This window comes from Rattus norvegicus, chromosome 3 (genome assembly GCF_021556685.1).
Source record: "Rattus norvegicus strain SHRSP/BbbUtx chromosome 3, alternate assembly SHRSP_T2T, whole genome shotgun sequence".
NCBI classification, from domain to species: Eukaryota; Metazoa; Chordata; class Mammalia; order Rodentia; family Muridae; genus Rattus; species Rattus norvegicus.
This window is the reverse complement of record NC_141536.1, coordinates 134,526,482-134,549,671: the sequence shown is the minus strand read 5'-3', so window position 1 is coordinate 134,549,671 and position 23,190 is coordinate 134,526,482. Positions and strand designations below refer to the sequence as shown.

The following is a 23,190-nucleotide window of genomic DNA, read 5'->3' as shown; positions in this document are numbered from 1 at the left end:
ACGGCAACAACAAAACAAAACGAGTGTTCCTCACACATGGATGTTCACAACTGGTAAGAATATGGCTTTCACAGAATGATTTTTTTTCCCCCTGAGGAAGCGTTATCTTCCTCCTTATCTTCATGGAACAATGTGCATGCCCCCTTGTGGCCAGAATGATATCTTTCCTTTCCTAGATAGTGTTAATCAAATCACAACTTGTTTGCCCAAGGATCTTTTTTTTTTTTTTTTAATGTATTCCACCCACTTGGTGTTCCAACTCAACTTTGAAAAAGAAAAAAATAAGAACCGATTTCTTTCCATTCATTCGATATCTTATTTCATTTTATTCCCAAAAGACTGCTGTTAAATCAAAACCAACTAGTTACCTGAATGAGTCTCATTTTATTCTTTGCTATTCGAAAATCTTATAAACTAAAACCTCGTCCACCGGTACTTGGAGAACTCTTGAAAGCCAAAACTGCACAGTCCCTATAAGAAAGACACTGGAAGTTATCCATCACACCAGTATATCTCACCAGAGAAAAGGGAAATGAAACGTTACAGGATGGAAATGTAATTTAATAGCTGAATGAACATTTGATCGGCTTATTTCATCCCGAAGAAGAAAAGGGGCGAGTGGGGGCGACCCAGGTGGTTAAATTGTAATACAGTAGAAATTCTATCACCCATGAAAACTGTAATTGGGATTCCACTTTTGGATTTGGCCGACCCAGAAACAGATGTGTGTTTCAATGAGAATCCCAGGCTTCACCTCCTCGAGAAATGCTATTCAGACTCAAAACAGGGCTTTCAACGAGCCTGCACGCCAAAGAAATAACTGGGCTAAATTGACTGTAATTGTCCCAACTGTTTAGAATTCCCATGTTGGATTGGGGCTAGCTAGATGTGTGGTTCTCATTGTGTGACCTCGAAGAGGAAGACACTGTCGTTTCTCCCACTTCTGCCCTTGCGGGAGAGGGAGGGATAATACAAAAATGGGAGAAAATGCCTTTGTAGAGTCGAGATCCAAAGATTTGAGCAGAAGTATCCTAGGCACGGGGCATTTCCTCAGTGCTTGAGTTAGATAGAGAGAGCGGTGTTAAGGTGAAGGCTTCATGTGTGTATAATTCTCTCCCAATAAGAAAAAGGAATCAAACATTTCTCATTATACGGCCTGCCTGGGTGCACAAGCCTTTCAACTGAGCTCCTCCGATGCATTCTGGCAAGACTCTAAATTCGGATCATCCTCATAGCACGGAGCAGGTAGCATTTCTTTTGAAAAGAATCTCTGGCCCATGTAATTCTAGCTAGAGAGGCTGGTGCCAGGAAATTGACAGTGAACTACATCCAGACCACAGTTAAATTCAATAAACCTTCATCTTTTTACAGGAGTCAAGAACAAGCGAGGGGGAATGCAGTTGTCAGAGAGCGAGGGTCACCAGCAGCAGCCTAGTTCTTCATGGGTCCCAGTGAACTGACATGAGGTGACTGGAATGCCTGGGACAATACTGGGTATTTCCATCACCTTGGTTTATATCAGCGTTTCTTCAGTGTCTCTTCATTCTTTTCTTTCCTGGCCCAGAGGGAGCTGACTCCCCAGTCCCAAGACTAAGAAAATCTAATTCATCAATTCCCCAGGCCTGAAGGAGTCAGGTTACCTTCCGGAAGAACAAAGCTTGTGTCTCTTGTCCCTGTCCCTGCCCCCCTGAATCTGCTGTCCCTCCGCCTTGCTACAAAGTAGCCACTTCCCCCAGGGAGGTTATTGTAATCCATTCTAAGTACTTCCACTAGCAAACAACAAAACAAATCCTGTCTTGAGTCACTGGAAACATGAAGCTGGCCCTCTTCACAAATATGTTGTTTTTAATAAACACTTGTGGATCTGCATCCACTCGAGAGAGTAGAATGAATGCTGTGCACAGAACAGATTTGCCTCCCGTGACTCTATGTACAGCACAGCTCTTCACTGGGTACTTGAGAAAGCAGAAGCAAGTCCTCTGCTGAGGGAAGGGCCTATGGGAAGTGGCAAGAGCGTTCACCTGTAGGAACAGAAATGAGACTGCGAAGCAATGATGAGTTTTTATTTTGATGACTCTACTCCCATTCTTTCAAAGCCCCCAGAGAGCCATCTGAGTGATTCTATGTCTTTGTACACTTTTCTTTTTGATACATCATTCTATTTTTCAAGTTATTCTTAAAGTAAAAAGTAAAAAAGCAGGTGGTGGCCCAGAGATAAACTGTTTCTGAGTAGTGATTCTCTCTCACATTATTCTGCCCTTTGTGGTGCTGTAAAACTGTGTTATGAGTCTACAATTCCTCTATAGCTCCAGATGCACAGAGAACAGAATGTCATTTTTTAAATGTAATTTAAATTCTGGATCTCCCACCACTCTTAGCAATAATTGCCCTACCCTTTTTAACAGCTAAACAAATCCGTCTCCAGAGAAGGCAAGCAAGGGTAAGGGCAGTTTTCTTACCGATGGCTGCTCCTGAAGGCATTACTGTAGTGGAAGGGTGTGTCTCACAGATGGGACTCCATGGTTAAGGGAGACTACAGTCCTTTGTCACCCTCACAGGAGCAGGAATTTAACCCAAGTTCACAGGGACTCTTCACAGCCCCGGTCTCAGCACAGTTTATCCATAACACAAAAAGTCAAAGCCTCTTGGTATTGTAACTACTATATGCATCCCTTATATTCTGCCCCACTCCCAATGTTCTTCTGTAGCTCCAGAGGCAAGAATGTTCAAAGATTTACTTTCATCACAGGGTATCAAAAACAATGGGAAATAGATCTGAGCTGTGTTTCCCTTTGCAGGTAGGACTTGAATAAAATAAGTCTCCTATCATCCTGAGTTAGATTTCAGGCAGGAGTCCACTAACCTTTATCCCTGAGAAGCCTACATACAGAAATCAAGGAGCAAGAGAAGACTGTAGTATATAGTAGAGTAGTATATAGACTGTAGTATAGACAGAGTGTATATGTACAGTGTGTATCATATGATTACGTCTCATATTTACAGAAAGGGTTGCAATGTCTTCACCAGTCTAAGCAAGTGAGTCCCTCTCCAGGAGTGTGAGAAGATCCCTGAAGCTGATGTCCAGATCGAGTAGGCTGCTCTCATCTGAGTACCTCAAGGCTAGCTGAAGTAACAGAGGCCCTGCTATATTTTTCACAATTCCCTCCCACTCTCCTGAAGACCCACTTCTCTGCAAGATCTACTGGCAGGTGGAAAGCTGGCTAGACTGTCCCAGAGTTCAGGTCCCAATCCTGACTCTCGGATGCGAAGAGATACTGTCACTCATTTCTATAGCCAAGCTCTTTCTTCCCAACTTGCTGCGTGAGCCAGAAAAAGTTAATCCGTATTCCTATCTATAGAACGGAATTTTTTAGAAGTCCGGAGACTTTAAAACCTGAAAAGCCCATGTAAAGAGAGTGAGAACTGTTTTATGACTAATAACTTTAACAAAGACAACTATTTTTTAAATGCAGAAAACATTATTTCCTACTGGTCCTATGTATGGGAGCAGATGGGATGGCTGCAGTAGACAGTACCACTTACAAGCAGTAACTTAACTCAAAAGTCTCTTCCTTGGGTTACACAAAGCCAAACACTGCAGGAGAAAAAAAATCAGCCAGAAACCCCTTTGTACTTTAAAAGCACTCAGTTGTTTGGTAACCTGAGATGCTTTTGTTTAGTTTTTAGAATGCTAGAAAAAGCTCTCCGTTTGTTGCCTTTTGCCTTTTAGATTTTCCTTTCATTTTAGGATGGCTTCTGTACTTGGTTTTCCCCTCTGGTCCCCAAAGCTGAGCTGGCACTTCCTGGACTTTTGCCACTCTGGCCCTGAGGGAAGGGTAAGGGTCTACCAGTCACATCAGTCTGCTGGAGCCACTGACAATCGTCCCCACGAAGGTCACTTTCATTTTCAGCATCTACCCAAACAGAGCAGTGAGTACCCAAGAAAATCAAGAACCCCATCCTCTGATCTGATGCGTCCTGGGAGGAGAGATGTAGGAACTCCCCTGTGTAAGCACTAACACCCCCCCCCCCCCAGAGAACACAAGACTATCTCCCTCACCAAGCTGGTGAATTTCAGAATTTCCTTTATTCAAAGACGCCCGCCCATGTTTAACAGGTGAAGCCAGACTCTCACCAGTAATATGTTTATGACTACAAAAATTGAATTATACTCAGAGTCCCGCCACCAGTTCATCTGAACTTGAAATCAGTTAATAGCCCTCTTGCCTTACTCCAGAAGAGCCTCCTGGGTTCCTGGGTTTTTACCCACTCCAATTCCTTGCAAACCAGAAGCCAGAATGGACCTCAGCACCCTGAAGCAGTTTGTTCCTCAAAATCAACAAATGTATGGAGGGGAAAACACCTGAAACAATGCTGTTGGGTCGGGAGGTACATTAGGGAGCATTGGGTGTAGCCGGGCTAAGAGAGGTGTGCCTAGTTTTTAATTACTGAAAACACTACCCGTCCCAGCATCTCTTTCTCTTGCACTGTCTTCTTTCAGGTGGCATTAACTTAGAAATAAAGCCAGCCTAGTCATTGGGCACAGAAAAAAATATTCTCAGGGAAGGGGCAGCAACCCAGGGAAGTTGTACTCCTTTTTGTTACTATAAAAATATATGAACAAGGGTTTTGGCTTTGCTCCTAGGTTCAAGCCCCACTCCCTTGGGACGGAGGGTGTTCAGGGGAGGAGGGGATGGCGGCGGTCGGGTGGGGGTAATAGAGGAGGGTTGGGTCCTTGCAGAGTGTACTGAAGTTTGCCCAGATTGGAGCAGTAGAGTCAGGGAAGCTGTAAAGATCAGACCTTTGATTGTGAGAAAAGTGAGAGAGAAACCAGGAGATGGAGAGGGAAGAATGCAAAAAGGGAAAGAATTGGGACGAGAAAATAGAGGAGGGAAGAGAGAGAGAGAACAGGAGGAGGGAGGAGAAGATTAAGAAAAAAAAAAAAGGTAAGTCGACGCTGTGGATTCAGGAGCCTCTCTCAAGCAAGGAAGGTTAGCGCAGCCTTCAAAAACCAAGGTTGGGAAAGACCGAAAAGATCCCAGGAGCTCGTGAAGGAACTGTTGGGGCGGAGGCAGTGCGGGAGCCCCAACTTCAGGATGCTGCCAGCCAGAGGTCGAGTGAGCGGAGCCGCGGTCCGGCCGGCCCCTCTGAGCTGATCTGTGGCTCTACGAGGGGACAGCCCCTAGGAGGTCGAAGCCGGGATGGAAAGTCCGTGTAAGCTACCGAGTGCGTCCGTGGCCTTGCCTCCCGGGCTAGGGGGCTTCCTGTCGGTCCCTGCGGAGGAAGCACAGGAGCATCGGGTCACCCCCCAGAGCCTAGATTGTAAAGTAGGACGCCAGTCCGGACTTGGGGATGCTCACCGCCCACCCCACCCCCCAATCCTCACACACACACCCAGGGTCCCATTCAGGGAGACACTCCGCAAGGCGGGCTAGTGGATCTCCTCAACAGAGCCTCTTCGCCAGGCAGTTACTCCTGATGATGACCACAGAGACCAGCCTTCCCTGTCAACTCCGGATGCCAGGGGTGGTGTGGTCTTCAGCTCCTAAGAAGACTTCGAGACTAACCTAGTGCTAACACCCGCAGACCGTGCCCTCCTGACCTCCACCCACCCATCTACCTCAGACCCCCGCGGGATAGCAGGTTTGAGGAGCATCTCAGGGTGTCTGCAGGTAGGCGGTAGGCGAGGTGTGGGGCGAGGGGAGGGGGAAACACGCCACCAAACATTCTTGGGGAGCTCAGACTTGAGCCAAGGTAGCGCGTTAGATAAGCAGCGAACACTGCGGGCACAGCACATCCTGGAACTTGTGGGCCTCTGGATTAAATGGCAGTGGGCTTGCCATATCAGACGGTATTCGACACATTGCTCTATTATTTGGGGTTTTGGGAAGGGGCCCAAGTTTTGCTACTGGAAGCCAGAAAGTGACGCCATGATTGTGCAACCCTATTTTTCCTTTCCCAAAACCCTGGTCCTCTGTGCAGGTTTTCCTCGAACCGGGAAGCAAAAATAAATTATCTAACGGGGCGCACTTTCGATTTTCTTTCCCTCTTCCCGAAACAAGCCACTATCTAACGCCTCAATTCCAACCGGAAGAGAGGGAACTCTAACTTGCCAGCTGTCCTACTCCCAGTTCCAAGCATAATGCTTTGACTGTCCTAAAGTGACAGTACACAACACACACATACACACACACACACACACACACACACACACACACACACACACACAAACCAGAGTAGTGAGATATTTGAAGATATACAGATGGTTCAGACCACCTCTCAGCTCACTTTACTAAGCACAGTTATGACTGTATAACCAAATACCCAGACTTCTTTCCATCCCGTTCACACACTTCAAAAGGGAGGACCTGTTTTTAAAACATTTGAGGTGGAGGCTTCTCAGGCAGGAATGACAAGTGGAGAAAAATAAACACCCAGGAGCCAGGAGATGGATTCTACCCCACTTTGGGGAGAGTCTCCTGTTTCCACCTGTCTCAGTTCCTCCTCCCCCTTTTGGGTGGGGGTCTTCTGTAGGACCCTGGGAATGGAGAGGTACCTTTACTTAGGGAGTCACTTGGCAAACTCTAATCTCTGGGAATGTGACTAAGGTGTTTACTTTTAAAATATGGGAATTGCAACAGCATAACGCGGCGTGACAGAGAACCAGGAGAGGTGGGACTCCACCAAAGGAGGGGGAATAGCAAAGAGTTTCATAATTTGCACAGGGTATCTAGTCATCCACAACAGAGTTCACCTTTGGTATCATCCAAGCACCAACTCTGTATTAGCAATAATCACAACAAAACTGCAAATTCTCTTTAACAAGTAAAAATCGCAGGTTTACTTTGTGCGAGTTTACTTACTGGAAGCCCGAAAGTGACACTCATAAATTTGATTTTTTTTTTAAAAAATTTCTCCCACCTGTGTTTTTTAAATCCCTCCTAGGATCAGTTCGGGAACGCTAAAGGTTTGCTGTTTTCTGAAACACATTGTGAATGCCTGTTGGCTTAAGAAGAGGTCAGTGCGGTTCTTCTGGGAAGAAATGCACCAGCACAAAGACCTTTGAGTGGATATGGATGGTCTTAAAACCCCACCCCTCCTTGTGAAGGGAATAAGACTTCCCTTTTCTTCTCTCAGTTCCAAAGAATTAAAGTTCCCTTCAGGAGATGGGAAACATCAACAATCACTCCTACTTTCTTGCCGCCATAGGAGGGAACCCAGAGCCAATACCTCTCACCCAGACAAGGCACAAGCTGAGAGTCAATGAGGCTCCAGGCTGAATAACCAGTAAGATGCCCATTAGCAGCTAACTGGAGGAACACTCTACTGAATATTATATCCTGGATACCCATTAGGTCGTCAACAAATTGATTTTTTTCCTGGGTATATTTATATTCATATGAGTACAAATTCGGATTGTCTCTGCAAAGATAATTTTGTATCAAAAAGTTAACTAATATTACTCCTACTATTATACAGTAAACAAAAATGACAGTAAACTCCCATGAAACAGTTTTGTTTGAGCACATCAGTTGTTTGAGAAATTGTTGAAAGTAACCGGTACTGGATTATATAACTTTGCTTTGACTCTTCAAAGTCCAGTTAGGGAGCAATTCTTTTCTGCCCATGAGAAGAGTGTAAATTCATACTGCAAGGGAATATGTAACTTTCATGTTTCAAAAACAGGAGCTTAATGAACAATTCTTTTTACAATCATTGAGCACAAATGCTTGCATGCCAGCCTGAGAAATTGTTCATCAGTGTGGGTGTGAATAATTCCTTTAACTAATTCTTTAAAGGAACCATATGGATCAGGACATCAACTTACTAATTTAATAACCAACGTAGTTAACTTGGTCGTAGGTTTTAAAAACAGGGCATTTTGTTGTAGGAAGCATAGATGATGGCCAAAGAGACATTCCCAGTGAGGTGGTCTGTATTTCTGAAAAGGGAGTGTCTGATAAAGAAAATCGATCAGGAATAAACCCAAATACAGATCCTTCTAAGTTGACTACAGGTCTTCAGAGTTAGTGAGTATGTCGTTGATACATCACAGGTTTCTAATGTGGGACTGGAAGCACCCTCAGGACTATGTGGCCTTTCTGAAAACTCCTTTTGGAATCAACTCTTTAGTTTCCTGTGTCTTCTTTCTCCTTGGGGCCACCCAGGAGAAATCACTAAATTCTCAGCTATCCACTTTTAGTTTAAGTAAGCCTGCTCCGTATAGCAAACCCCATTCAGACGCCCACATCCACAGTACTGAGTTTCAGTGTGAGGAAGAGTGAGAAGAAACTCACCCTGAGACCCTTCAGCTGTCCTTAAACATAGGGCTATTGGGAGCCAATATTCTCAGACTTCTTTCAGGGATTTTTTTTTCTCCTTGTGGGCAAGTAGTGTTATCCTATTATTTAAACTAAATTAAAATAAAGTCTCTGACTTAGTCTAGACAAATGAGCTCAATCTTAATAGCCTAGGATAAGACTGTTCCAAAAAAAGTAGTTAAGGGTTGGAGAGATGGTTCAGCAGTTAAGAGCACCAACTGCTCTTCCAATTCAATTCCCGCAGCCGCATGGCAGTTCACAACCGGTTGTAACTCCAAAATCTGACACACTCACACAGACATGCAGATAAAACACCAATGCACATAAAATAAAAATAATTTAAAAATATTTTTAAAATTTAAAAACTATTTTCTTCCTCCAGCTTATTCCTGTGGATGGCACCCTAGTCTTCCCTTCTGAATCCCAGATTCTGTCACCTGGCTTCACCAAAACATCTTGAAAATAGCTCTTTTTTGTCTGGGGACTATGGTCAACTGTCTACCTATGGCCACAACCCCACTGCCACCCCCTCCAGAATTGGTAAGTGTGAGACGGGTAAGGTGAGGAGTCTTTCCTAACCCCAGCACCGTTCTGTCCTTTAGTTTGTGTGCACCGTTCCTTTCTCCGCTGGAGCACAGACTCCCTTAGTGGATCGGTGAAGTTTACATTTTCTGGTGATCAAAACCTAAATATAAGCAGATTCATAACTGACAGATTTAAGATCAGGTGAAATATTTCTCAGTTCAGTGAAACAAGAACCTCGTGGACAGTGTGGTTTAATCCATATGGCCCCATATTGGCTTTTTAGAAAGCAGATTTAGAAGGGGGCAAGAGATGAGGTTCCAAGTCATGGTGCCCCGGGAAGGAAAGAACCCTATGCTTTCGATTTCCTCATCGAATGTGGTGAAGAAAAGGAATCTAAGAGACCAGGGCCAAGATTTAATAAGAGACCAGAGCCAAAGTTTAAAGGGAACCAGGAACAAACAAACGGAAGGGCAGGAACCAATGGGGAGTCCAGATGTGGAAGTCGGGAGTGCCACTGGTAGGTCCAATCCCACTTGAAGTGCAGGGCTCTCTTGTCCGCTCTAGAAAGCTACTACACAAATGTGGGCCTGGGCTGTTTTTCAGTCAACACATTTTTGCAGTCTACACAAATGTGGGCGTTTTAGATCATTCTTGGCATAAAGAACATAAACCCGGGATGGGGAGGAACAACTTGACCGAGGGTGCAAGAAAGTCAATGACACCTAAAGTCTTGATTACCAGCCTGACCCTTTTCCTTCTCTCAATAGGTTAAAGGGGGCAATTTAAGTGAGCCACTCACTCTAGGTGCCCTTTCTTAAGGGCACCTGCTAGAGATGAATCTGCCCCAATCACCTTGCATCTGCCTCCTCCTCTTCTCCCCCCTCCCATCCCTCCCGCATTTCCTTCTCCTTCCTTTCTTCAGACTCCCAAGCTCCTCTAACCCCTCCAGTATCCTGACACCTCCCAGATGGTGCCCCTCACCTTCTCGGCTGGGGTGTTTGAAGGTCATTGCCGCGGCAAGCTCCCCGCCGTGCACCGCCACACCAGCTCCGTGGGGCGCCAGCGGGGGTGCCTGGGCTGGTGGCCAGGGCGGGCCGGGGGATAGGTAGCCGGCTGCTGGAGCGCTGTATACTCCGTGCTGGTTGGAAGCCGGGTAGGCGCAGGCAGGAAGGAAGCCGCCCACTGCGGAGAGGCTGGAAGCCGACTGCCGAAAGAGACAGAGTCAGAAAACCCTCTTGCTTCTCTGGCACAAGCAGAGTTGACACGGACTCTGCTGTCCTGTCACTTGTCACTATTCTAGGACTCCTTAGCAACCTGATTTATAAACCTCAAGGGTTTAGAGAAAGAGGGGCTTCCAGCCTTTTCAAATCGAAAGGCAAGCCAATCTTCTCTCGAAAGCCAGGCAGGCTGCTACGAACTTGGACCGCGGGACTTGAGGACAGCAATAGGCCGCTGGAAGATGCTCTCTGCCCAGACTTCGCAAAGCCTGCCAGAGGCTACTGCTCTTTCTCGTTACCCTAACCCTTTCTATGCCCCCCTCCCTGCGAAGGTCACCTACTGCCCTGCATTCTGGTTACCTGGGTATATTTAATGTCTGCCTCCAAGGCAGGTTTCTCGAGTCCATTCACTGCTGACGAGGTGGAGAAGGCGGCACGATTCACACCCGCCCAGTCTTCCACCTTGGGGGAGTAGGCAGCGCCTTCGCTCCCGGCCAGGGCCCCTGAAGGAACGCAGATGGAGTAGATATCTGTGCACTCGTGAAGACCTCCAGCCCACACGTTTGCACACGAGCACTGCCAGACATCCCTTCCCACCCCCAGAGGCTGCCACAAACTCCAAAGACCTTTCTTTGGAGGCGGGGGAGGTGGCAGAGCCTGGCATTTCAGAGCAAGAAGGAGAGGAGCCTCCCCTTCATTTCATCCAACCCTGGGCCCGCTTCCTACGAAAAAGCATAAGTGCCAGTGAGGCTCAACGGGAGGCAGTCTCTCCACTGCTCAGAAGCAGCAACCAGAAAGATTCAAGTTCAAGGCAACTTCACGAAAATGTTGTAAACCTCTGGATGTCTTGTATTAGCATCCAGAAGGCTAGGAGAGCATTTTGGCCCGGGTCTGCCTCTAAGAACAACTCCAAGAAGACCTATGCCAAAATGTCTCAAGCACAGAGCTGCTCCTAGATCAGGTGTGTGCCCCCTGCTGAGGGAAACGTTCAGTGGTGGGTGCAGAGCTGGTAGCCACTTCCCAACCACCTGCCTTCTGCTGCCCCATGGGTAGTTTCGGTTGGTGCTATTTTGGTATAGAGCCATTCAAATGAACAGCGTGCGAGGCCTCAGAAATGGGGCTAAGCAGTCCACTTTCCCCAGCTTGTCACAGAGACAGCTTACTGTCCTCCTGGGTCTGCTCAGGTCTGCTCCTGGCTGGGAGCAAAGGGCGCTGTAAGGAAGGAAACACTAACTGTTTGGGAAAGGGAGTTGACGCTTCTAGAAAAGATATCATCCTACGCAGGGCACCAAGGTTGCCTGAAACTTTCAGCCTTTTCCGTGCAAGAGAAATTACCAACATTTGACGGAACTTTAATGACAATCAGAGCACAAGCCTTAGCGACTGCACCAAAAGAGAATGGGGGTGTCGTTACCTTTATTCTAATGGCAGGACGTGAATGGCCTCTGAACCTTACAGAGGTCTAGGCCATACTTTAAAAAAAGAGAGAGAGAGAAAGAAAAACAAAACAAACTAACATATAAAACACCAACCACAGGGGCTCTTTCTCTTTTACTTAAAAAAGCTCCTGGGCCTGCATAAGCTCTTGAAAGAACCTGAAAGCTAAGGAAGGGACTGAGCAAAATGGTCCAAGCGGTTTGTTTGGCTTAGATTTGGCGATAGGCATTTGCATTCTTTTTGCAAGAATGAAAAAGTGCAATTTCAGGCCTTCGATTTTGTGGTCTGCGCCTGCTCTTCTATTTGGGAAATATTTTCCATATTTGTCATAAAAAGTTCAAGATGTCCGAAGACTCCCGCAGAAGGCTCTGGACCCCCAGCCTGGGTGACCAGTCCCGAACTTAGTTTTGAACCAAAGTCATTTCTCCAGGGAGAAGGGCATGCAACACCCTCGCTCATCCTCCCGCCCCAAATTCTGCCTTTTGTAAAGAATTACCGAAGATGTCACGACTGACCTGTTTGCTCCATAAATGTCCGGATGCCCAGAATGTTGCTGACTGAATGTGCGGAGGGCCATGAACGCGGGATACTGACGTGGCCCGCTGAGCCGGGAACCCCGGGATGACTGCCCATCTTAGTGCCCGTGGGTGACACTGGGCTGGGGTACGGGTACTGGTAGATATGATTGTAGGGCAGCGCGGGCTGCGGCGGCGGCTGTTTACTTGCTTCGTATGGCCCTGGCTGTGCCAGGCTGCCAATCTTATTTCGCAGGATGCGACTAATAGAGCTCACGGAAGGCACGTTGTACTTGTCACAGACGCCGTCAGCCAGTAGCCGGTCACGAATCTCCCAGGCAAAGATGCCAGGATCGCCCTGCTTGTAGTCCCGGATGTGCTTCACTACATTGGGGGTGGTAACTCGAGGTTTGCTGCCCCCAATGGCCCCGGGCAGGATGGAACCGGTCTCGTTGTAGCGCGCCAGGATTTTGCTCACACAGCCATGAGAGACCCGCAGTTGCCTACTGATGTCACAGGGTCGGATACCCAGCTGTGCTAATTCCACGATGCGCAGGCGGATGGCATTGGGCAGGGGACGGCCGTTGACGAACACACCACCAAGCTGGTTCACTTCGCCGTACGTCTGCTCTGCAGACACACCGGATAGGAGTGAGCAGGCGAGGGAAAAAACACCAGCGGGTTACTCAAGGGTGTCCGGGGGAGGAGGGGTGTACTTCACACTAGCGCGACTCTGAGGTAACCCTCAGGTCCACCCCAGCCTCCGTGACAGCTCAGATCTGAGGGGCAGAGCCGGGGACATGCTGGCAAAAGTCGGAGTCAGGGACAGACATTGTGCTCTTCAGCCCTTGGTGCCCCTACGCGACTTTGGTCGTGCCCTCACCTCCTTTCTGAACTTAAGGGACTAACCCCTCGAAGGGTGGGATCAGCAGAGGACACGGCTCCTGAGCACATAGAGCCTGTTCTGCACAGGGAAAGTGGATCAAGGGGGAAGGAAGGGAGGTAGAGAGTCTCAATCCAGCTCGGCATCCGCCCGCACCCGCCCGCACCCGCCCGCACCCGACCTGAGGCTCGCCCCCTTACCCATCGCGCGCGGGCCGGCCAGCTGCCTGGCGCCGGAGCGGCGGGGGCTGGGCCCGGCACAGTCCGGGAGAGCTCGGGCGCCGCCACCGCCGGAGAGGCATAGAGGGAGGGCGCGCGCGAGCCGAGGGCCGCGGCGGCTGGAGACGCGCAGTGAGCCGCTGCCCAGCGCGCCGCCCGCCCCAGGGACCGCTGCCGCAGCCGCCGCCGCCCGTTCCCAGGACACTCTCCAGGCCCGCGACCCCAGGCCCAAGGTGAACTTCATCCGATTGGGAGAAATTCGTCTGACCGGGAAGCTGCGGGGTGCGAGAATCAATTTGACGTGTCCTCCACGTCAATCTCTACAGTCACGCCGGAGACTCACGAATTGGCAGCTCATTGGTTCCCGTCACCGCGCCCCGGCGTCCCCCTCCCCGCCCAGAAACTCTACCCCTCCTCCTAGTTCTTGGCTTCCCCCCTCCGCTTTCTCCACCCCCTCCGGAACCCTCCCCCCCCCACAGCACCCCCTCCCCCACACACACCAAGAATACACACCATCCTAAACCTAGCTGAGCCAGAAGCCAATCTTCGTTGTCGCTTTTTGTGGCCTTCCTAACCTGCTTCCGAAACGGTAGGGGAGTCATTTCAAATTGATCATACAATCACCTCTACCGCCATTACTTAGAACCCTTTGGAAGGTAGAAGTTGATCCTGCCAAGGCGGTTTAACTTGTGGCTGTCTCCACCACCTGCTGCCCTGAGGAGAGGAGATGGGTCAGATGGATACAGCACCCAGGGAACTGTCAAGATGAAAAGAAAGGAGGTTCGGCTTGGTTGGGGTATCAGGGATGGGTGGTCCACAGTGGCTTATGTTGCTGACTCTCCCATATCCCATCTTCGTCCATCCTGTTCTCATAACAAATGTGCCTTTGGAGTAACATGAGGTGATTCCAATGACCCGAAAGAGCACATTCCTGCCTCTATTGGCAAAGCCCACCCACCAGAACTCATTCCTCTCCTTCAAGTGACATAAGGAACAGACAGGAAAGACAGACTTGCTGCTTCCTGTTCCCAACAATCGGGCAATCTAAAAAAAGAAAAAAGAAGAGAAAAGAAAAAAGAAGAAAAAACACCTTTAATTGCTGCTGAGCTCCTGTTCTAGATCCAGACGGTCCCTGTCACATAGGCCAGGAGATCCTGCCCCCACCACACCCCCATTCCTCAGCAGCCTGGCCTAGCCTTTCCCCAGCGCCATTACTCTTCCAGGAGGTCTCTGCTAAATGCCCAGCGGTCTTTTCTCCACCTAAGTAGCAGTTTGCACAACCCTTCAGCTCTGGCATTAAAAAAAAAAAAATCAACTCTTTTATTCCACCTCAATACACAGTGAGGGGCCTCCAAGCTGGCCTCAAAATGGCTGCAATCCCAAAGGAAACAATGGGAGGGTCTTGTAGTTTTGCACCTGAACTGGTGCCTGCCAGGCAAGACTTGAGAGTTTCCAAGTGAGACCAGTAGTCACCAAGAGCTTTGGGCTAGTCACAAAATAGCAGGAAAGAGGGTCTGATGGAAACTCAGGAAACAGCCACATTTCCTGAACCTTCCAAGGAGTCCAACTACCTCCCATCCCTAGCTCTTTAGAGCAGCCTGGAGACTGCTCACTGTAAGAGTGCAGTGATGTTGCTCGAGGCTCCTGCAGGTTAACCCTGTCAGCATAGCTTCACGAGCCTCGCTGGAAGCCCTAACCCCTTTTCTCCCTTTTTCTGAGGGAGGGGAACTTTGATGGACTGCATTCAACCCGTGCAAATGTGTGTCAGAAGGACCTTTGCCATAAATTCTTGACTCTCCAGAGAAACTGTACAACACCCAGTAGGCTGGGGTTGGCGAGGAGGGAACTGTGGAGAGAGAACAGTCAGTGTCTCTGTCTGGCAGCCCATAAACACAGTGCAAGCTCAAGCTCTAAGAGTTTCACAGAGGTTGCTGGGATGTGGACGAGGTCTAGGGGATCAGTGCATCCTTGAAGGCGTCCCAACCCCTTAGTGAGAACAGTAAACACTTGGAATACCAGGCCTATCAGAACCGAGCAACCTTCCAGTAAAGTCCTAGAGAACGACATAGATTTAAGGTGGGCATGTTAGGTGTGGAAGCTTTCCGTTTGGGGCAGGGGCGGGGGCATGTAGAGAGTGCAACAAGCCTAGGAGAATGCACTGGGGGAGGGGGGTAGTTCCTTAAGGCTTTTGGGAGTAAGGGACTTCTCTCAATTCTTTCTGGAACTTTTGGGATTTGATAGCCTTTAATCTAAACTAATTTCCAGAATTTCTAGTCAGGCAAGGAATACCAAGAAATGTGTAATCTTTCACCGTGGGCTCTCCTAGGTGTGAAAAACAGCTTCGGTTCCTTAACCGAAAGGTGCATCAAAGTAGCTAAGGGCTGCAGGCCCGGGGCGGGGGAGGTCTTGGTTAGACAAGCTCAAAGAACAGTTAAAGCGAGTTGTGCCACTGTGAAAGCTGTTTCAACGAAATTACCCTGTGCTCAGCCCGCGCGCTTCGCCGGCAAGAAGCTCGGTCCAGACAGCATCAAACTCCATAGCGGAAGGTGGCCAAGAGGTCTGGAAGAGGAGAAGGTGGAGGAGCTATTTAGGAGATTTGCATTTGGGGTGGCAGGCTCTCTGGAGTAACTGAACTGCAAGTCTTCCCTTCACAGGTTCCCTCCCCAACAGCCAGCTGCGCCAGCTGCGACCACGCAGTGGTCAAACGTCTAGGCTTGGGGAAAACCTTACAGTTTGTCGCCCCCTGTCGGGTCCGGTCCCGGCTTGGTTTTGCAGGTTCCCGCGCAGCTGGCTGGATGAGGTGGCTCAAAGGTTGGAGTGCAGAAGGCAAAGTGTCTCTTCAACTTTCCGGATTGCGGCTTGGTCTTCTCCACCGCTCTGGGGCAGCTAATGGTCCGTGAGGTGCGCGCAAAGGTAAGAAAGCTCGTATTTTCCACGTTTGGACGTGATAAAATAGTATTGCTTGCGCTGAGTTCGGCGAGCAACGAAGTGAGTGAGCAGTGGTTCCAGGAACGTGGAAGTTCCGGGGCTGGAGAAACCCCACGCAGCGAAAGCCTGGTCCACCCGGTGCTGAAAGCTCACAGGGGCAGAGAGGCCAAGCTGAGGGTCCCTAAGGGTCCCTGGCTCAGGTATCTCAAGGCAGGTAGAGTAGATGAGACAAGCTTCACAGGCGTTGGAAGTTAAAAAAGGAGGTCAAAAAGAGAAGCGAATCTTTCTGGGGACTGGAGACTGGGAGCGGAGAAAGTCGCTAGGAAAAATTCTGCCCATTTGTCACCGGAGTCTTGAATGGAGGAGCCTAATGTTCATTCAGGCTGCGGCTTCACTTCTCAGCATCATCTTGATTTTTGATGGGATCGTGCGGGAAAGTTATTTGGGTGCAAACGAAGCGTGCAACTGACTGATTGTTCCCCGGGACTCACACATTTCAAGGTCTCCAAAAGTAAACTAAACAAGCAGATGCAAGTTCCATTCTGGACCCGCAGGTGCGCGATTTGGTTCTGCTGGGAAGGAACCCAGAATAGAAGCGAACAGGCTGCATTCCCAGAGAAACACTGAACTAGCCTTGGTTTTTCCAGCCTCATCTCCGGCCAGTTGGGGGCTGGTAGAGATGGGTTTCGTTGCTCCAGTTTCTCTTGGTTCAGGCCTTGCACTTTCACTGTTTGATAAGCACTGGGACGTGCATTGCATGGTTCGAAATTAAAGTAAAAAAAAAAAAACCTCTTTTCTTTTAAAATCGTGGAGTTTTGTTTTTTTTTTTTAAAGCAACGCAAGCAAACTTCAGAGCTCTTTGTGTAAGGATTCTGTGTAAGAAGAGACTACGCAAAGGACTTCGTGTGAGAACAGCCTACCTTACTTTTTAGACGACATTTTACAATGAGCAATTTTACCACTATGCAACACTTAAAAATAAGAAAATGCATTTTTTTAAAAGTATGAGATGTGGTCAGATGTAAGAAAGCGTCGGGAGTAGGATTGCAGAGCCTTGGGGAACACCCGAACAGGAATCTAGCTCACTGGAAGCGGGAGCTTGTAGAGTGCACCGAAACTACACGGAAGGTGGAGAGTGTCTGGGATGAAGGAGGGAAGGACAAGGGAGAAGGGAGACTCACAGATTAATTGACCTCAAGGACCAAGTCAGCACAAGGCCTGTGCCCCTTCCCCACCTTAGGGTGCCAGTGGCCCGCAGCACCTGTTTTCCCGCCCGGAACTCACACTCCTCCCCATCTCCAGGTCCCATTGAGAGATCACCCCTAGGCTTGTATTCACCCAGCCAGCTTGACTAGGCTACCTCTCCCACCCATACCCACCCTACCCCCCCCCCACCCCGCCGCTCTTTACAGAGACTGTTTACCCCAGCTACCCAGGGAGGGAAAAGTCCGCCAGCAGCCCCAGTCGTTAGAAGGTGTTTCAGCCTCTCACAGCCCTGTGCTTAAAAATGCAGGCTAGTCCCCAGCTCCGAAAAAAAGAACCAAAAAGAAAAAAAAAAAATGCAGGCTAAGAGAAGCAAAGAAAAATCTTTTACAATTTTTTTCAAATGAAAGGAATGAATAAGAACAGATAACTATTTGGAAGAATAAAAACAACCTTGGATGTTCCATCGAATTCAGGGACTAGAGAAGAAAAAGAATATAGGCTTGCTATGTGAGCTTATTAGGAACAAACAGGGGGAAATTGGGCATGACCAGCGAAGATCCAGGATACTTCCTGCTTTGAAATGCAGGGACCTGACTGCTCTATTTGACCTTAACTTTCAGAGTTTCAGAATGGAAGCATTAAAGGTTGCACTTGAGTGATAAAAAATAAACTATGAAAGCCAGTAGTGGCTTTTGTGAGTGTGGGATAGTTTCTCTGAGCTTTTGAAGTAGCCCGTCTCCTTGGTTCCTGTAAGTCCTTACCTGAACAACATCCTGAGTCCTGCATATTGGTATGTCTCCCTAACTTCCCTGGCAATGGGGAGTTGTCATAAAACTCGATGATTTCTCTTTGTGTAAAGTTACCCACATCGTGCAATTAGATTTATTTCACCTCATTACCTCCAACCCCCACCTCCTCACACTACATTCATCAAATCCCAGGCATGGTCAAAACTCCACCGTGGCAATAATCTCTCAAAAATGCTTATGTGTCCATGCTAAAAAATCTAAACAGCGACATTAACGTTGGAAACATTGGGGGAACATCAACTATGCATGGGTCATATCCCCTGAGTACTTGGGAAAGTGGGGGCATCTAAGAAAAGCCACCACGGGAGGAGAGTCTAGCAGATAAAGTGGTGTTTACAGGGGGTGGGGGGCAGCCAGAGTTGTAAAGGACTTCTTAAAAAGCAGGGCTGAATGAGGGTCTCTGGCTGCCCAAAGGATGTCCCGGCTGATCAGACTAACTCAGCTGCAAAGACTGACACGTGAGCCACATCCACCCTGGCCCAGCCTAATAGGAAACAGCTTGAAGCGTGCTCCCCGTGCACTCAGGGGCAATGCTTTAGAGGTTTCTGCTTCTGCCTGGACTTAGAACGTGGAAGATGGACACGGTAACTGGGGGTTAACTTATTGAAGTCTTTTGTCTCAATGAAGACAGTGCCTGTCAGACCTACTTTGCTTGGATTTCTCATTAGATTTCTTCTCTCCACTCTTCAAACGGACAGGATAATTTACACCCTGCAAATGTGGTAGTTAGATTTGCAGAGTGACTGCTGTCATCATTTCACTGGGGACACTAAAACTTCAGGAAGGCACTGCCCAGGTTCCCTTCCTACCAAGTCAGAGGGGGTGGAGCACAGTCCCACTTCAGTGACCTATTTCCTCCATAATTAACATATTGATTAATAATTACAAGTCCATTGTTTTATTTCCATAGACACATACCTCTGGGAAACATTGACATCTGGAAATAAAGTCTTTGCTCTGGTCAGTTTCTTTAGCACTAGCTCAGAAGTCTCAAAGCCTTCCTCCTGTAGTTGCATAGTCACACCAACGCACGGTCTCCTTCAAGTTCACTTCGCTTTTCATATTCACATCTCTGTAATCTCTTTCCACAGGGAATCACTTTCCTTGATCAAGTGTCAAGAATCAAGTGTCTTTTATGCTGAGGTTTCTTGAAGGCACGGATGGGATTTTTGACTTGTAACATTTTAACTGCTCATCTGCCCCACTCCTTTGAACTGATAGCTATTGGATATCTTTTCCTCTACAGTCCTTGCAACATCACAGTACCACTGGCCCACGTGCAGGCACACACACACACACACACACACACACACACAGACACACACACATATTTATGTATACATAAAGTATGTCCGCTGTTCAGTGATGGTTTTAATTTTCCTCTCCCTCCCCCTGGTGCATGGCCTATGGAGTTTTATTGAAGACCCGTAATGCCTCCGGTTTTGATTTAGTGTTTTGGAGTTTGTGATCTCATTGCCCAGTATGGAAAATATTAGACAGGGTCTGCAGATTGTACACAGGAAAAGACCCGAGTCACCATTGTGGGGTGAGTGCTCTTCTCCAGCCCTGAAACAACACAGCTGGTTCTAGACAAAGAATCAGCTTTCTGTCCTCTAATAATGACTCCTGCAGCCTGCCCTGCCTTTGCACAGGTTTTAGAAAAACTACTGAACACCTAGGCACGCTACACCCTGCTGACACCCAGAGACTGTGGTTGAATTTGAATGGTTACAGCTTCAGCCTGGAAATCAGAATTCTAAAGAATCATGCAGATGGTTTTCAGGTGCATTTAAATTGAACACTCATTGCTTTGGAGGAAGATGGGGGAAGGGGTTGTATGACATGATGCTTCTTGCTCTGTAGCAAAATTCTGGGAGGTGAGCCAACTGGACTCCTCTGTGCTAATGCCCAATGAAGACAGTTACTCATGTTCAAATCTTTGTCTGAACCAGCCTCCTCACAAATTTTGCTTCTGTAGTATTCTGATCTTCTTGGGAACTGCAGGGCAGATCGCCTTGGTCACTGCTGGCTGCTGATGCTTCTGTCTTTAAGGATCCCCGTCTTTCTGCCCTTGGACAGGTGATCCCGGGCTCCTGGTTAAGTGTAAACCCCTGCACAGTGCGCCAGGGTTAGCTCAAGAGCATTGACAATGTTTGGCCTGAAAGGGTGTGGAAATGAACCGTAAGCACCCCACAACAGGGGTTGGGGGTCGGGGTAATTGGGTCATCAGAGAAACTGGGAACTTCTCTGGTCTTCTAAGACTAACACGGCTTAAATAATAGACATGTGAAGTAGCCAGGCTTCCAAGGTCATCTGAGAAGCATTGAATCCTCTAAAAGTTTGACGTAATTTCAGATTTTTGTTTGTGGTCATAGTTACTTCTGTGCCCTGTACCTTAGAAGACGGAAGCTTTTCCGTGGTGGCAGTGTCAGGCTGCATGTATGCTGAAAAATCAATGCAGACTAGGATAATGGTGGATAATGGTGTGTGGGTATCTTGGCCAGAGGAGAGGAGGGAGGTAAGGAAAGGCCCACAAATCAACTTACAAGTCTCTAAAGTCTCAGAAATAAAATTAGGCACCTCTTTTATTTTTATTAGGTTAGCTGGATAATGTTAAGACCCAAGCTGTTTTTAACTTGATTTTTTTTTTAAATCATTTTAGGAGCTTGGGTATGTTCCAAATGACAAGCATAATTTCAGGTTTGCTCTTTTCCCCTTTCTGTTCTTGCTTTGGTTCTGTTTGTTCGTTTGTTTGCTTTGTTTTGTCTTGTTTGTTTGTTTGTTTGTTTTTGTTTTATATTTTCTTTCTTTCTGAGACAAAGTATAGCGCTTACTCTGGCTTCGAACTTCAATCTTTCTGTCTCCGTTTTCTGAGGGCTGCGTCACAGACAGTCACCAGCAGTTCACCCTTGACTTTCTTTTAATGTTGCAAACATGTTTCAATAAAACCCTAGAGTCACTGTCATTGCAAAACCTTCAACTTTGAAAATCCTTTCTAGCTGTGAAATGCAAACCATTAGTAAAACTAAAAGGGAAAATATAGTTCAGCTGGAACTTGGGGGTTTATCTAGTGTCTCGGTTTGGAACCTGTCGCCCCGAGCATCCTAGGCAGCCATTCTACCACTGAGCTGCACAGGCAGCTCTTGTGTGCATGTCCTAAATATTACACAGACATTGTTGCGGATCTCTCTTGAATTGCATATCTTATAAATCTATCAATATATCTCATAAACTCTATTAATGACTTCAAGTAATCTATAAAATTATTGATGTTCATAGTCTTTGATAAAGTTACACTCACTATTTTAAGAGCATATGAAAAATAATTTAAAGATATATGAAAATTGCTAACAATACTGATGACGGAAAAAAAATAAAATGCCCTTAAATTTGTCTGAGGTTTCTCAATAGCAAACAGAAGCTAAAGGTTGGAGAACGGTTGAAATGTCGTGACAGATGCTCGCAGAACTACCAGGTGGTGGATTGCATGAACAGATAGGCTGAGAAAATGAGTCTTGACAGGACTCCTAGGCATGTAGACACTGGCAAAATGAGTTCGATTAATATCCGCAAGCCTAGGACGTACTCAGAATTTGTATTATGACTTCTTGGCAGGCCAACAGGAAAGGGGTTTGTCCCCATCTCGTGGGGAGCATCAGGGGTCACTGTCCATTCCGTTTTATGTGATAACACTTCTAGTTGAGCCAAAACTCTCTAGTTTAATCTTTCTTCTGCAATTATGCTACACAGAATGTAACCCAGGTCGTGCGATCTGGGGCTGTGGGCGCATGTGTGGGGCATGTGTTTGTGTTTGCGATCTCAGCTGACTGGCTTGAATCTCAGAATGAATTCTGAGATTCATCTTAGTTTCTCTTTAAACCAAGGCACAGGTACCTCTGCAAGAAGGGTCATGGAATGGGCTGGAGCTGGGACGCAACAGAGCTTAAACTTGGATGATCAGCCTGAGGTGGGATTTGATGGCGTTATAGCACAACCCTGGGCTTAAGGTTTTGGGGTCATGGAATTGGAGCTTCCATGGTGATGACCATGGTTGTATTGGTTCTGTTGTGCTGTCAGAGGATCTCTTTGTGTTTAAGCTGGTGGGAAAGTGGGGGACAAATGGGCAGGACTGACTAATGGTTATGTATGGCAAAAGTATGTCAGGTGCAGGAGTAGGGGTGGGGAGGAGTATATGGGTATGCATGCACCATTGTGGAGCTCAAACGCTTTTTCCTTTTAAAGCCTAGGATTATTAAGTCCAAACTGTGTATATACCTTAAGCATTCTATTGACTACTGTAGGCTTTTATGTCCACCCATTAGATGCTGGGGGTATGATTTGCTAATGAAAATGCTTATAAACCAAGCTGCAGCACAAGGTGACTTGTGGAGAATGTGGATTTAAAGTACTTACCTGACTTCTCCTCTGCTTGCTGTGTCCCGTCACGGGGCTGGTTCAACACACGGAAATGACGTCTCGGGGTGACAGAGACACAGCCTCTACTTTATAAAGCTGCATGACAGATGTGTCACCCATCGTCTGTGGTTTGAGAAAACTGTGGAAGAAGGAAGGCCTGAGTTTGCCCAGTAACATGGGTGGGTTGGAGTTCTTCATTTTTGTGTTTTCTGGTCAGTGAGGCATGCTGGACCCTAATCTAAACAGGAGCCACAGTCTACTCTGGCTTGGCCAGTGCCATATGAAGTTTGTTAGAGAGTATCTCTCACTTCTGTACTTATTCTCTTAGTTTTTTGCCCCAGGTGGAGTCCTTCACTTCCTTCTTTGCCCTTTGAAGATGTTCTGCCAACAGGATCTCCCTTGGGGTTCAGTCCTTGGGTTCAGTCCCCAGAGAACCAAGCTTGTGCCTCAAGAACTCCCACTTCTATTAGCCCCCTGCATTCTACATGGTGTTCCCGACTAAGAATAATGTTTGATTCCCTCCCTCATGAGTTACCATTTGCTGCCAAAACTCACATTTCTCTTAGATTGCCCCACATTTTTAACTTTTTCCTACTTCAAGAAGTGCCTTAAGTCCGATATTTTTAGTTAAGTGGCATCTTCTGTAACCTTAGGATAAGCATCACATCGACCGCTTATCCTAGTAATCACGGCTTCCACTGATCGAGGTACCAGA

General features: G+C 47.5%; 1 protein-coding gene across 7 annotated transcripts; it reads right to left on the bottom strand.

The window, feature by feature from the left end:
- Positions 1 to 4,050: 4,050 nt before the first annotated feature.
- On the bottom strand, positions 4,051 to 19,251 carry Pax1 (paired box 1). Of its 7 annotated transcripts, none has more exons than XM_087652248.1 (8): positions 18,978 to 19,251; positions 15,593 to 15,675; positions 13,630 to 13,873; positions 13,099 to 13,391; positions 12,016 to 12,645; positions 10,424 to 10,566; positions 9,828 to 10,050; positions 4,069 to 5,274 (listed from the first exon to the last, which is right to left on the bottom strand). In XM_087652248.1, exons 3-8 carry the CDS (start codon positions 13,716 to 13,718, stop codon positions 5,183 to 5,185), a joined length of 1,470 nt encoding a protein of 489 aa, XP_087508374.1. In that variant the 5' UTR covers positions 13,719 to 13,873; positions 15,593 to 15,675; positions 18,978 to 19,251; the 3' UTR covers positions 4,069 to 5,182.
- Positions 19,252 to 23,190: the final 3,939 nt, after the last annotated feature.

Excerpts from the sequence above, each read along its gene's own strand:
- Pax1 (XM_087652248.1), bottom strand. The coding sequence starts at position 13,718 with ATGACTCCCCTACCGTTTCGGAAGCAGGTTAGGAAGGCCACAAAAAGC. Across the intron at positions 13,392-13,629 it reads GCTCAGCTAGGTTTAGGATG|CTTCCCGGTCAGACGAATTT; the intron begins GTGTGTATTCTT and ends CGCACCCCGCAG. Across the intron at positions 12,646-13,098 it reads GGCCGGCCCGCGCGCGATGG|AGCAGACGTACGGCGAAGTG; the intron begins GTAAGGGGGCGA and ends GTGTGTCTGCAG.